Source organism: Micropterus salmoides, unplaced genomic scaffold, assembly GCF_014851395.1.
Source record: "Micropterus salmoides isolate LMB-PRFRI ecotype aquatic unplaced genomic scaffold, ASM1485139v1 Ms_hic_scaffold_2, whole genome shotgun sequence".
NCBI lineage: Eukaryota > Metazoa > Chordata > Actinopteri > Centrarchiformes > Centrarchidae > Micropterus > Micropterus salmoides.
The window spans coordinates 34605182-34621064 of record NW_024041150.1 but is presented as its reverse complement, the minus strand read 5'-3'; the positions used below and the strand labels follow the sequence as shown (position 1 = coordinate 34621064).

At 43.2% G+C, this 15883-nt stretch overlaps 1 protein-coding gene across 2 annotated transcripts in view; it reads left to right on the top strand.

Annotated features, from left to right (window-relative positions):
* hdac8 (histone deacetylase 8) overlaps positions 1-15883 on the top strand; it is a 73496-nt gene that overhangs the window by 30421 nt on the left and 27192 nt on the right. For both annotated transcript variants that reach the window (XM_038731855.1, XM_038731856.1), the window contains exon 8: positions 13369-13541. In XM_038731855.1, the coding sequence (XP_038587783.1) occupies positions 13369-13541 (173 nt within the window). The remainder of the gene's footprint in view (positions 1-13368; positions 13542-15883) is intronic.

The following is a 15883-nucleotide window of genomic DNA, read 5'->3' as shown; positions in this document are numbered from 1 at the left end:
CACTTCTGACTGATGTAGCTGATTAATGACTAGTGTTCCGTATGTTCTGATTGGTGGAGCTTACTGATGACTAGTATTCCGTCTGTTCTGATTGGTGGAGCTGACTGATGACTAATGTTCCGTCTGTTCTGATTGGTGGAGCTGACTCATGACTAGTGTTCCGTCACTTTGATTGGTGGAGCTTACTCATGACTAGTGTTTGATCTGTTCTGATTGGTGGAGCTGACTGATGACTAGTGTTTGATCTGTTCTGATTGGTGGAGCTGATTAATGACTAGTATTCCGTCTGTTCTGATTGGTGGAGCTGACTGATGACTAGTGTTCCGTCACTTCCGATCAAAAGAGCCGACTCCTAACTGGTGTTCCATCTCTTTGATTGGTGGAGCTGACTCATGACTATTGTTCCATCACTTCTGATCGGGGGAGCTGACTAGTGACTAGTGTTCCATCTCTTTGATTGGTGGAGCTGACTCATGACTAGTGTTCCGTCACTTCTGATCAAAGGAGCCGACTCCTAACTAGTGTTCCATCTCTTTGATTGGTGGAAATGACTGATGACTAGTGTTCGATCTGTTTTGATTGGTGGAGCTGACGTATGACTACTGTTCCGTCTGTTCTGATCAGGGGAGCTAACTGATGACTAGTGTTCCGTCTCTTTGATTGGTGGAAATGACTGATGAATAGTGTTTGATTTGTTCTGATTGGTGGAGCTGATTAATGACTAGTATTCCATCTGTTCTGATTGGTGGAGCTGACTGATGACTAGTGTTCCGTCACTTTGATTGGTGGAGCTTACTCATGACTAGTGTTTGATCTGTTCTGATTGGTGGAGCTGACTGATGACTAGTCTTCCGTCGGTTCTGATTGGTGGAGCTGACTGATGACTAGTGTTCCGTCACTTCTGATCAAAAGAGCCGACTCCTAACTGGTGTTCCATCTCTTTGATTGGTGGAGCTGACTCATGACTATTGTTCCATCACTTCTGATCGGGGGAGCTGACTAGTGACTAGTGTTCCATCTCTTTGATTGGTGGAGCTGACTCATGACTAGTGTTCCGTCACTTCTGATCAAAGGAGCCAACTGATGACTAGTGTTCCGTCTGTTCTGATCAAAGGAGCCAACTGATGACTAGTATTCCGTCACTTCTGACTGATGTAGCTGACTGATGACTAGTGTTCCATCTCTTTGATTGGTGGAAATGAGTGATGACTAGTGTTCCTTCTGTTCTGATCAGGGGAGCTAACTGATGACTAGTGTTCCGTCTCTTTGATTGGTGGAGCTGACTCATGACTAGTGTTCCATCACTTCTGATCGGGGGAGCTAACTGATGAGTAGTGTTCCATCTCTTTGATTGGTGGAAATGACTGATGACTAGTGTTCGATCTGTTTTGATTGGTGGAGCTGACGTATTACTACTGTTCCGTCTGTTCTGATCAGGGGAGCTAACTGATGACTAGTGTTCCGTCTCTTTGATTGGTGGAGCTGACTAATGACTAGTGTTCCGTCACTTCTGATCAGTGAGCTAACTGATGACTAGTGTTCCATCTATTTGATTTGTGGAAATTTCTCATGACTAGTTTTCCATCTGTTCTGATTGGTGGAGCTGACTCACGACTAGTGTTCCGTCAATTCTTATCAAAGGAGCCGACTCCTAACTAGTGTTCCATCTCTGTGATTGGTGGAGCTGACTTATGGATACTGTTCTGTCTGTTCTCATTAGGGGAGCTAACTGATGACTAGTATTCCCTCTCTTTGATTGGTGGAGCTTACTCATGACTAGTGTTCCGTCACTTCTGATCAAAGGAGCCAACTGATGACTAGTGTTCCGTCACTTCTGACTGATGTAGCTGATTGACTAGTGTTCCGTCTGTTCTGATTGGTGGAGCTGACTGATGACTAGTGTTCCATCTCTTTTATTGGTGGAGCTGATTAATGACTAGTATTCCGTCTGTTCTGATTGGTGGAGCTGACTGATGACTAGTGTTCCGTCACTTCTAATTAGTGGAGCTGACTCATGACTAGTGTTCCGTCACTTCTGATCAAAGGAGCTGACTCATGACTAGTGTCCCGTCACTTCTGACTGATTTAGCTGATTGACTAGTGTTTCGTCTGTTCTGATTGGTGGAGCTGACTGATGACTAGTATTCCGTCTGTTCTGATTGGTGGAGCTGACTGATGACTAGTGTTCCGTCTCTTTGATTGGTGGAGCTGACTCATGACTAATGTTCCGTCACTTCTGATCAGGGGGGCTGACTGATGACTAGTGTCCCGTCACTTCTGACTGATGTAGATGATTAATGACTAGTGTTCCGTCTGTTCTGATTGGTGGAGCTGACTGATGACTAGTCTTCCGTCACTTCTGATCAAAGGAGACGACTCCTAACTAGTGTTCCATCTCTTTTATTGGTGGAGCTGAATCATGACTAGTGTTCCGTCAATTCTGATCAAAGGAGCCAACTAATGACTAGTGTTCCGTCACTTCTGATCAAAGGAGCCAACTGATGACTTGTGTTCCGTCACTTCTGACTGATGTAGCTGATTAATTACTAGTATTCCGTCACTTCTAATTGGTGGAGCTGACTGATGACTAGTGTTCCATCTATTTGATTTGTGGAAATGACTGATGACTAGTGTTCCATCTGTTCTGATTGGTGGAGCTGACTGATGACTAGTCTTCCGTCACTTCTGATCAAAGGAGCCGACTCCTAACTAGTGTTCCATCTCTTTGATTGGTGGAGCTTACTGATGATTAGTGTTCCGTCACTTCTGATTGGTGGTACTGACTTATGGATACTGTTCTGTCTGTTCTGATCAGGGGAGCTAACTGATGACTAGTATTCCCTCTCTTTGATTGGTGGAGCTGACTCATGACTAGTGTTCCGTCACTTCTGATCAAAGGAGCTGACTCATGACTAGTGTTCCGTCACTTCTGATCAAAGGAGCCAACTGATGACTAGTGTTCCGTCACTTCTGACTGATGTAGCTGATTGACTAGTGTTCCGTCTGTTCTGATTGGTGGAGCTGACTCATGACTAGTGTTCCGTCACATCTGATCAAAGGAGCCAACTGATGACTAGTGTTCCGTCACTTCTGACTGATGTAGCTGATTAATGACTAGTGTTCCGTATGTTCTGATTGGTGGAGCTTACTGATGACTAGTATTCCGTCTGTTCTGATTGGTGGAGCTGACTGATGACTAATGTTCCGTCTGTTCTGATTGGTGGAGCTGACTCATGACTAGTGTTCCGTCACTTTGATTGGTGGAGCTTACTCATGACTAGTGTTTGATCTGTTCTGATTGGTGGAGCTGACTGATGACTAGTGTTTGATCTGTTCTGATTGGTGGAGCTGATTAATGACTAGTATTCCGTCTGTTCTGATTGGTGGAGCTGACTGATGACTAGTGTTCCGTCACTTCCGATCAAAAGAGCCGACTCCTAACTGGTGTTCCATCTCTTTGATTGGTGGAGCTGACTCATGACTAGTGTTCGATCTGTTTTGATTGGTGGAGCTGACGTATTACTACTGTTCCGTCTGTTCTGATCAGGGGAGCTAACTGATGACTAGTGTTCCGTCTCTTTGATTGGTGGAGCTGACTAATGACTAGTGTTCCGTCACTTCTGATCAGTGAGCTAACTGATGACTAGTGTTCCATCTATTTGATTTGTGGAAATTTCTCATGACTAGTTTTCCATCTGTTCTGATTGGTGGAGCTGACTCACGACTAGTGTTCCGTCAATTCTTATCAAAGGAGCCGACTCCTAACTAGTGTTCCATCTCTGTGATTGGTGGAGCTGACTTATGGATACTGTTCTGTCTGTTCTCATTAGGGGAGCTAACTGATGACTAGTATTCCCTCTCTTTGATTGGTGGAGCTTACTCATGACTATTGTTCCGTCACTTCTGATCAAAGGAGCCAACTGATGACTAGTGTTCCGTCACTTCTGACTGATGTAGCTGATTGACTAGTGTTCCGTCTGTTCTGATTGGTGGAGCTGACTGATGACTAGTGTTCCATCTCTTTTATGGTGGAGCTGATTAATGACTAGTATTCCGTCTGTTCTGATTGGTGGAGCTGACTGATGACTAGTGTTCCGTCACTTCTAATTAGTGGAGCTGACTCATGACTAGTGTTCCGTCACTTCTGATCAAAGGAGCTGACTCATGACTAGTGTCCCGTCACTTCTGACTGATTTAGCTGATTGACTAGTGTTTCGTCTGTTCTGATTGGTGGAGCTGACTGATGACTAGTGTTCCGTCACTTCTGACTGATGTAGCTGATTAATGACTAGTGTTCCGTATGTTCTGATTGGTGGAGCTTACTGATGACTAGTATTCCGTCTGTTCTGATTGGTGGAGCTGACTGATGACTAATGTTCCGTCTGTTCTGATTGGTGGAGCTGACTCATGACTAGTGTTCCGTCACTTTGATTGGTGGAGCTTACTCATGACTAGTGTTTGATCTGTTCTGATTGGTGGAGCTGACTGATGACTAGTGTTTGATCTTTCTGATTGGTGGAGCTGATTAATGACTAGTATTCCGTCTGTTCTGATTGGTGGAGCTGACTGATGACTAGTGTTCCGTCACTTCCGATCAAAAGAGCCGACTCCTAACTGGTGTTCCATCTCTTTGATTGGTGGAGCTGACTCATGACTATTGTTCCATCACTTCTGATCGGGGGAGCTGACTAGTGACTAGTGTTCCATCTCTTTGATTGGTGGAGCTGACTCATGACTAGTGTTCCGTCACTTCTGATCAAAGGAGCCGACTCCTAACTAGTGTTCCATCTCTTTGATTGGTGGAAATGACTGATGACTAGTGTTCGATCTGTTTTGATTGGTGGAGCTGACGTATGACTACTGTTCCGTCTGTTCTGATCAGGGGAGCTAACTGATGACTAGTGTTCCGTCTCTTTGATTGGTGGAAATGACTGATGAATAGTGTTTGATTTGTTCTGATTGGTGGAGCTGATTAATGACTAGTATTCCATCTGTTCTGATTGGTGGAGCTGACTGATGACTAGTGTTCCGTCACTTTGATTGGTGGAGCTTACTCATGACTAGTGTTTGATCTGTTCTGATTGGTGGAGCTGACTGATGACTAGTGTTTGATCTGTTCTGATTGGTGGAGCTGATTAATGACTAGTCTTCCGTCGGTTCTGATTGGTGGAGCTGACTGATGACTAGTGTTCCGTCACTTCTGATCGGGGGAGCTGACTAGTGACTAGTGTTCCATCTCTTTGATTGGTGGAGCTGACTCATGACTAGTGTTCCGTCACTTCTGATCAAAGGAGCCAACTGATGACTAGTGTTCCGTCTGTTCTGATCAAAGGAGCCAACTGATGACTAGTATTCCGTCACTTCTGACTGATGTAGCTGACTGATGACTAGTGTTCCATCTCTTTGATTGGTGGAAATGAGTGATGACTAGTGTTCCTTCTGTTCTGATCAGGGGAGCTAACTGATGACTAGTGTTCCGTCTCTTTGATTGGTGGAGCTGACTCATGACTAGTGTTCCATCACTTCTGATCGGGGGAGCTAACTGATGAGTAGTGTTCCATCTCTTTGATTGGTGGAAATGACTGATGACTAGTGTTCGATCTGTTTTGATTGGTGGAGCTGACGTATTACTACTGTTCCGTCTGTTCTGATCAGGGGAGCTAACTGATGACTAGTGTTCCGTCTCTTTGATTGGTGGAGCTGACTAATGACTAGTGTTCCGTCACTTCTGATCAGTGAGCTAACTGATGACTAGTGTTCCATCTATTTGATTTGTGGAAATTTCTCATGACTAGTTTTCCATCTGTTCTGATTGGTGGAGCTGACGCACGACTAGTGTTCCGTCAATTCTTATCAAAGGAGCCGACTCCTAACTAGTGTTCCATCTCTGTGATTGGTGGAGCTGACTTATGGATACTGTTCTGTCTGTTCTCATTAGGGGAGCTAACTGATGACTAGTATTCCCTCTCTTTGATTGGTGGAGCTTACTCATGACTAGTGTTCCGTCACTTCTGATCAAAGGAGCCAACTGATGACTAGTGTTCCGTCACTTCTGACTGATGTAGCTGATTGACTAGTGTTCCGTCTGTTCTGATTGGTGGAGCTGACTGATGACTAGTGTTCCATCTCTTTTATTGGTGGAGCTGATTAATGACTAGTATTCCGTCTGTTCTGATTGGTGGAGCTGACTGATGACTAGTGTTCCGTCACTTCTAATTAGTGGAGCTGACTCATGACTAGTGTTCCGTCACTTCTGATCAAAGGAGCTGACTCATGACTAGTGTCCCGTCACTTCTGACTGATTTAGCTGATTGACTAGTGTTTCGTCTGTTCTGATTGGTGGAGCTGACTGATGACTAGTATTCCGTCTGTTCTGATTGGTGGAGCTGACTGATGACTAGTGTTCCGTCTCTTTGATTGGTGGAGCTGACTCATGACTAATGTTCCGTCACTTCTGATCAGGGGGGCTGACTGATGACTAGTGTCCCGTCACTTCTGACTGATGTAGATGATTAATGACTAGTGTTCCGTCTGTTCTGATTGGTGGAGCTGACTGATGACTAGTCTTCCGTCACTTCTGATCAAAGGAGACGACTCCTAACTAGTGTTCCATCTCTTTTATTGGTGGAGCTGAATCATGACTAGTGTTCCATCACTTCTGATCGGCGGAGCTGACTAGTGTTCCATCTCTTTGATTGGTGGAAATGACTGACGACTAGTGTTCCATCTGTTCTGATTGTTGGAGCTGACTTATGACTAGTGTTCCGTCTGTTCTGATCAGGGGAGCTAACTGATGACTAGTGTTCCGTCTCTTTGATTGGTGGAGCTGACTCATGACTAGTGTTCCGTCACTTCTGACTGATGTAGCTGATTAATGACTAGTGTTCCGTCTTTTCTGACTGATGTAGCTGATTAATGACTAGTATTCCGTCTTTTCTGATTGGTGGAGCTGACTGATGACAAATGTTCCTTCTGTCCTGATTGGTGGAGCTGACTAATGAGTATTGTTCCGTCACTTCTGATCTGGGGGGCTGACTGATGACTAGTGTTCCATCTCTTTTATTGGTGGAAATGACTGATGACTAGTGTCTGATCTGTTCTGATTGGTGGAGCTGATTAATGATTAGTATTCTGTCTGTTCTGATTGGTGGAGCTGACTGATTACTAGTGTTCCGTCACTTCTAATTAGTGGAGCTGACTCATGACTAGTGTTCCGTCAGTTCTGATCAAAGGAGCCGAATGATTTTTGGAGCTGACTCATGACTAGTGTTCCGTCACTTCTGATCAAAGGAGCCGACTCCTAACTAGTGTTCCATCTCTTTGGTTGGTGGAGCTGACTCATGACTAGTGTTCCATCACTTCTGATCGGGGGAGCTAACTGATGAGTAGTGTTCCATCTCTTTGATTGGTGGAAATTACTGATGACTAGTGTTTGATCTGTTTTGATTGGTGGAGCTGACGTATGACTACTGTTCCGTCTGTTCTGATCAGGGGAGCTAACTGATGACTAGTGTTCCTTCTCTTTGATTGGTGGAGCTGACTCATGACTAGTGTTCCGTCAATTCTGATCCAAGGAGCCGACTCCTAACTAGTGTTCCATCTCTGTGATTGGTGGAGCTGACTTATGGATTCTGTTCTGTCTGTTCTCATCAGGGGAGCTAACTGATGACTAGTATTCCCTCTCTTTGATTGGTGGAGCTGACTCATGACTAGTGTTCCGTCACTTCTGATCAAAGGAGCTGACTCATGACTAGTGTTCCGTCACTTCTGATCAAAGGAGCCAACTGATGACTAGTGTTCCGTCACTTCTGACTGATGTAGCTGATTGACTAGTGTTCGATCTGTTTTGATTGGTGGAGCTGACGTATGACTACTGTTCCGTCTGTTCTGATCAGGGGAGCTAACTGATGACTAGTGTTCCGTCTCTTTTATTGGTGGAGCTGACTCATGACTACTGTTCCGTCTGTTCTGATCAGGGGAGCTAACTGATGACTAGTGTTCCGTCACTTCTGACTGATGTAGATGATTAATGACTAGTGTTCCGTCTGTTCTAATTGGTGGAGCTGACTGATGACTAGTCTTCCGTCACTTCTGACTGATGTAGATGATTAATGACTAGTGTTCCGTCTGTTCTGATTGGTGGAGCTGACTGATGACTTGTCTTCCGTCACTTCTAATTGGTGGAGCTGACTCATGACTAGTGTTCCGTCTCTTTGATTGGTGGAGCTCACTCATGACTAGTGTTTCGTCAATTCTGATCAAAGGAGCTGACTCATGACTAGTGTTCCGTCACTTCTGATCAAAGGAGCCATCTGATGACTAGTGTTCCGTCACTTCTGACTGATGTAGCTGATTGACTAGTGTTCGATCTGTTTTGATTGGTGGAGCTGACGTATGACTACTGTTCCGTCTGTTCTGATCAGGGGAGCTAACTGATGACTAGTGTTCCGTCTCTTTTATTGGTGGAGCTGACTCATGACTACTGTTCCGTCTGTTCTGATCAGGGGAGCTAACTGATGACTAGTGTTCCGTCACTTCTGACTGATGTAGATGATTAATGACTAGTGTTCCGTCTGTTCTAATTGGTGGAGCTGACTGATGACTAGTCTTCCGTCACTTCTGACTGATGTAGATGATTAATGACTAGTGTTCCGTCTGTTCTGATTGGTGGAGCTGACTGATGACTTGTCTTCCGTCACTTCTAATTGGTGGAGCTGACTCATGACTAGTGTTCCGTCTCTTTGATTGGTGGAGCTCACTCATGACTAGTGTTCCGTCAATTCTGATCAAAGGAGCCAACTGATGACTAGTGTTCCGTCACTTCTGATCAAAGGAGCCAACTGATGACTGGTGTTCCGTCACTTCTGACTGATGTAGCTGATTAATTACTAGTATTCCGTCACTTCTAATTGGTGGAGCTGACTGATGACTAGTCTTCCGTCTGTTGTGATTGGTGGAGCTGACTCATGACTAGTGTTCTGTCATTTCTGATCAGGGAGCTAACTTATGACTAGTGTTCCATCTCTTTTATTGGTGGAAATGACGTATGACTACTGTTCCGTCTGTTCTAATCAGGGAAGCTAACTGATGACTAGTGTTCCGTCTCTTTGATTGGTGGAGCTGACTCATGACTAGTGTTCCGTCTCTTTGATTGGTGGAGCTGACTCATGACTACTGTTCCGTCTGTTCTGATCAGGGGAGCTAACTGATGACTAGTGTTCCGTCACTTCTGACTGATGGAGATGATTAATGACTACTGTTCCGTCTGTTCTGATCAGGGGAGCTAACTGATGACTAGTGTTCCGTCACTTCTGACTGATGTAGATGATTAATGACTAGTGTTCTGTCTGTTCTGATTGGTGGAGCTGACTGATGACTAGTCTTCCGTCACTTCCAATTGGTGGAGCTGACTCATGACTAGTGTTCCGTCTCTTTGATTGGTGGAGCTCACTCATGACTAGTGTTCCGTCAATTCTGATCAAAGGAGCCAACTGATGACTAGTGTTCCGTCACTTCTGATCAAAGGAGCCAACTGATGACTGGTGTTCCGTCACTTCTGACTGATGTAGCTGATTAATTACTAGTATTCCGTCACTTCTAATTGGTGGAGCTGACTGATGACTAGTCTTCCGTCTGTTGTGATTGGTGGAGCTGACTCATGACTAGTGTTCTGTCATTTGTGATCAGGGAGCTAACTTATGACTAGTGTTCCATCTCTTTTATTGGTGGAAATGACGTATGACTACTGTTCCGTCTGTTCTAATAATGGGAGCTAACTGATGACTAGTGTTCCGTCTCTTTGATTGGTGGAGCTGACTCATGAGTAGTGTTCCGTCTTTTCTGATCAAAGGAGCCAACTGATGACTAGTGTTCCGTCACTTCTGATCAAAGGAGCCAACTGATGACTGGTGTTCCGTCACTTCTGATCAAAGGAGCCAACTGATGACTGGTGTTCCGTCACTTCTGACTGATGTAGTTGTTTAATTACTAGTATTCCGTCACTTCTAATTGGTGGAGCTGACTGATGACTAGTTTTCCGTCTGTTTTGATTGGTGGAGCTGACTCATGACTAGTGTTCTGTCATTTCTGATCAGGGAGCTAACTTATGACTAGTGTTCCATCTATTTGATTTGTGGAAATGACTGATGACTAGTGTTCCATCTGTTCTGATTGGTGGCGCTGACTGATGACTAGTATTCCGTCTGTTCTGATTGGAGGAGCTGACTGATGACTAGTGTTCCGTCTCTTTGATTGGTGGAGCTGACTCATGACTAATGTTCCATCAATTCTGATCAATGGAGCCGACTCCTATCTAGTGTTCCATCTCTTTTATTGGTGGAGCTGACTTATGGATACTGTTCCGTCTGTTCTGATCAGGGGAGCTGACTGATGACTAGTGTTCCGTCACTTCTGACTGATGTAGATGATTAATGACTAGTGTTCCGTCTGTTCTGATTGGTGGAGCTGACTGATGACTAGTCTTCCGTCACTTCCATTTGGTGGAGCTGACTCCTAACTAGTGTTCCATCTCTTTGATTGGTGGAGCTGACTCATGACTAGTGTTCCATCACTTCTGATCAAAGGAGCTGACTCATGACTAGTTTTCCGTCACTTCTGATCAAAGGAGCCAACTGATGACTAGTGTCCCGTCACTTCTGACTGATGTAGCTGATTGACTAGTGTTCCGTCTCTTCTGATTGGTGGAGCTGACTAATGACTAGTATTCCGTCTGTTCTGATTGGTGGAGCTGACTGATGACTAGTGTTCCGTCTCTTTGATTGGTGGAGCTGACTCATGACTAATGTTCCGTCACTTCTGATCAGGGGGGCAGACTGATGACTAGTGTTCCATCTCTTTTATTGGTGGAGCTGACTTATGACTACTGTTCCATCTGTTCTGATCAGGGGAGCTAACTGATGACTATTTTTCAGTCACTTCTGACTGATGTAGATGATTAATGATTAGTGTTCCGTCTCTTCTGATTGGTGGAGCTGACTCATGACTAGTGTTCCATCACTTCTGATCAGGGAGCTGACTTATGACTAGTGTTCCATCTATTTGATTTTTGGAAATTACTCATGACTAGTGTTCCATCCGTTCTGATTGGTGGAGCTGACTCATTACTAGTGTTCCATCACTTCTGACTAGATGAGCTGACTTATGACTAGTGTTCCATCTTTTTGATTGGTGGAGCTGACTGGTGAATTGTTTTCCGTCTCTTCTGATTGGTGGAGCATACTCATGACTAGCGTTCCATTGCTTCTGACTCATGACTAGTGTTCCATCACTTCTGATTGGTGGAGCTGACTCATGACTAGTGTTCCATCTGTTCTGATTGGTGGAGCTGACTTATAATAACAATAATAATAATCCATATTTGTAGAGCACTTTTCAAAAACAAGTTACAAAGTGCTTTAACAAGTGTAAAGACAATAATACCCACGAGACAATAATACAAAAACAATACAAGATAAAAGCGTTTAAAACATTGAAAAGACTAAATTACATGTTTAAGATAAATATAAAATTAGTAAAATACAATAAAATAAAAGGGATAAAATAAAGTCAAATAAGATCCGGAAAGGCTCTCCTATAAAAGTATGTTTTTAGAATGGACTTTAAAGAGTGGAAATGACTCATGACTAGTGTTCCGTCTGTTCTGATTGGTGGAGCTGACTTATGACTACTGTTCCATCACTTCTGATCAAAGGAGCCAAGTGATGACTAGTGTTCCGTCTCTTCTGATTGGTGGAGCTTACTCATGACTAGTGTTCATTCACCTCTCATCGGTGGAGCTGACTCATTACTAGCGTTTCATTACTTCTGACTGGTGGAGCTATCTGATGACTAGTGTTCCGTTACCTCTGATTTGTGTAGCTGACTAATGATTAGTATTCCGTCTCTTCTGATTGGTGGAGCTGACTGATGACTAGTCTTCCGTCTCTTCTGATTGGTGGAGCTTACTCATGACTAGCGTTCCATTGCTTCTGACAGGTGGAGCTAACTGATGACTAGTGTTCCATCACTTCTGATAATGTAGCTGACTAATGACTACTGTTCTGTCTTTTCTGATTGGTGGAACTGACTGATGGCTAGTGTTCCATCTCTTCTTCTTTTTCTTTTTTTTTATTACAAGAATTGTATAGTTACAGTTCATGTTTTCATAAGGAAGAAATAACAAAGCAGTAAAAAAAAACGAACGAAAAAACAATATAAACAACAAAAATAAAGCACACAGCCAGAGTATCAAACAATAAATATCAGTTAAATTAGATGAATGTTTTAAATATTTGATGCTGATTTACCCTTTAATCCAGAAATACCGACTATATAATTTTTAAGTCAAATTTAAAAACATTGAAAAGAGGTTTGTTCTTCATAAATTTTGATTTATGAATAAATAATTTTCCATGCAAAATTAATAGATTGACTATATATTGTACAGACGAGTTTGAATCAGAAAAATAAAATAAAATGTCAAAATTGGATAAGTGTATGTTTGAACCAAAGTGTCCATTAACAAAGCATTGCATATCATTCCACAGCTAATCTCGTTACAGGGGTAACAATGGTGAAGAATTTTAAATGATATTTCTTTAACTTTTTTTGTAATTAAAAATGTATGTGCGTTACTCCATGCTCTATTCCAATTAATATTTTCATACAGGGGATCCATTTAACTTCCATCATCCACGAAAAGAATTTGATGTTGTAACCAGAGCTATACCCCATGGGATCATCTCCCTACTTAGAGATGAGAAAGATTTGGATCAAATGAATGTTGTCTATCTTTTCTAGACAGAAAAGTCAACAACAAAGTAATTTAGGACCTTTTATGTGCAAAATCTATCCCTGTTCCATCTCTTCTGATTGGTGGTGCTTACTAATGACTAGTGTTCCGTCACTTCTAATTGGTGGAGCTTACTCATGACTAGTGTTCATTCACCTCTTATCGGTGCCGCTGACTCATGGCTAGCGTTCCATTGCTTCTGACTGGTGGAGCTTACTCCTAACTAGTGTTCCATCTCTTTGGTTGGTGGAGCTGACTCATGACTAGTGTTCGATCTGTTTTGATTGGTGGAGCTGACTGATGACTAGTGTTCCGTCTCTTTGATTTGTGGAGCTGACTCATGACTAGTGTTCTATCTCTTCAGATTGGTGGATATGACTTAACACAGGTTCTACACTAGAATGCTCTGTAGAATAGAAGCCACAGCTGCTCAGATTATGATCAAACTTAATAGCATGATGCTGTATATAATGATTACACTACTTATGCTAAAACATTTATTTATAGCCTACTTGCTTGTGATGATCCCAGTCTGCATCATCAGTGGTTAACATGTTTACTGCTGTCGTTTTTTGCAGTGTGATGCAGGAAGTGCAAGCGCACTTCAACCCTGAAGCACTGGTGATGCAGCTGGGTGCCGACACAATGGCGGGCGACCCTATGTGCTCCTTCAACATGACACCAGTGGGGGTGGGCAAGTGTCTGCAGTATGTCTTAGGGTGGCAGCTACCTACGCTGCTGCTGGGAGGAGGTACGCTGTATGTGTGTTTTTATTATGTAGCCATGTGTTGGTGTGCTTGGTGTGTGTGTGTGTGTGTGTTAGGGTTGGGCCAATAGACAATGCCAACATCCATCGGCGATGGCTGACAGTAATCACAACGTTGAGCCGGCATCATGATTGTAAAATCCCCCCCCCCCCCCCCCCCCGACAAAAAGCCCCTCAAACTTTCACATTATTGGCAACCACCCTGAAAAGGAGGTTTAATCACCACGAACATTGTTATTATTGTTTTTAAGTATGCTTTGCACCTGCCTCGGAATTCTCTTCTCCCTTCTCCCCACACTCACACACATCCAAACCTCAGGTAAACACCCCGGCTTGCCCCGCCTCTCTCTGTCTCTCTCCCCCCGTCTGCTCCATTTTCCATCAGCAGTATGTTTTTTAAAGTCGCCTAAAAGACTGAGAAGTTTTTCCGTAAATTTCCACCCGTGATCCGTTATCACAGCAGCAGGTGAGCCGCACGTAGGCTTATTAATCCGGAGTTGCGGATTCTGTGACCTGAAAATCAGACCCATGTGAATCAGGCAGATCTGTATTTCTTTTTAAAAGAGGACGGGGGGGAGATACAGGAGCTTGTCCAGTGAAATGGAAAGGATTTGAGGACATCTACAGGCTGACGTGTGTAAAGTTTTCTTCCTTTCCAAGTATCAACAAAGATGTTCGTTTGCGTTCAGCTGCCAATTCCACACCTGCGCAGTGTGTACCACAGTCGCTCTCGCATCAGTGGTACATAACGTGTTTGGCAGTAATACTGTAATATTACTTTTCCCAGTAAAGAGTAATGTAACGGATTACTAAACAGTTATATTATTACAGTTACTAATTCAAGTAACGCTGCGCTACTGAACGCATCATCCCTGACGTGAATACGCGACTGTGCTGCAGGTCAGCGGCATCGGACCTTATGTTGTTCAAGTCAGCTGTTAGCCAAAAAGCTAAAGGAAGACTGGAGTACAGGGACAGAGAGGTATTTTCGACAGCTATAAGTAACGTTATTGCCATTACTGTGTCACAGTCTAAGATGCAAAGAACATTGTCAACTTTGTGCGACCAGTAAAACGTTTTTGACCGTGAAAAATTCTACATTTATACTCAGGCTAATTAGCACCAGCTAAAGCAAAACAGCAACGTGAAACTCAGAAAGAAACTCCGGCCGCTGCTGCCAGTGATGCTTGAACTCGTAGGGACAGTAAAGTAAAGTAGCTAATATTACTTTTTTAAGGAGTATTATGCTAAGTAACTAGTAGGTAATAGCTATAGGCGTATTATTTCTGAGTAACTCTCCCAACCCTGAGTTGACAATAAGGATCGGATAATTTGGTATGTTTTGATTATTGCTTGTTATAGGCTATCTCTAATGTTTACTTGTTGTTGTCGATTGATCACTCATATAGCCTATATATATACTTTGCTGTATAAATGGTTGCTTTTTAAGTCGTTCTTATGTTTGTAAGGTTTGTGAACTGAGTTTCCTGAATAAGTTTCTTTAACAGTTAGGCCACCAGGTCTTAAACAGGTAGCGACCTTTGCTGCTGTTTCTTATTCATTAACAATAGTCTATTAACTTCTACTGAACTAATTTGAAAGTTAGTAGTTATGTTATTTAGTTATAGACTCAATTATTTCATGTTGCACATTTAGTACATAATAATTATTATAGAGAGGTTGCAATGGAGCAGTGGATTAGACACTTGTCTTTGATTCCCACTGCAACACATCCACTAAATAAGTTTATAAATAAGTTTCCTCAAAGTGACTGAAGTCTGTGCGAGAACACATGCACATAAGACGACTGCTCGACACCCCCGTGCGTGCAGGCGTCCGCACGCCCGATGACATCGTCCATCCCGATATTTCATTTTAGACATCATCCGATGGAAATTTTGTAGACATCACCCAACCCGTGTGTGTGTGTGTGTGTGTGTGTGTGTGTGTGTGTTGGTCTGTCCCCGTATACAAGCATATACATGCATCAGTGGATAAAAAAATTGCCAAGTGACTTTCAAAAAGGTAGATACTGTACAATGTCCTTTTAAGTGTGTTTGTATTTGCTTTGAATCTCATCTCTTGTGGGATTTACTCATTTGTGCACAATTACACGCACACACATCGATCTACACACACATATCACACACACAGACAGACGCCATGCTCTGTTCCAGACCCCTCAGCCCTCGGCCAGATGATAGCTACTACTTATACGACACAATGAAGCCATTTTACTCAACTACAATCCCACCTCTCTTCCTTTCTCTCCCTCCCTGTCCTACATACTTTCTCTACTTTATATCCTCCTCTCTTTCTTGGTTCTT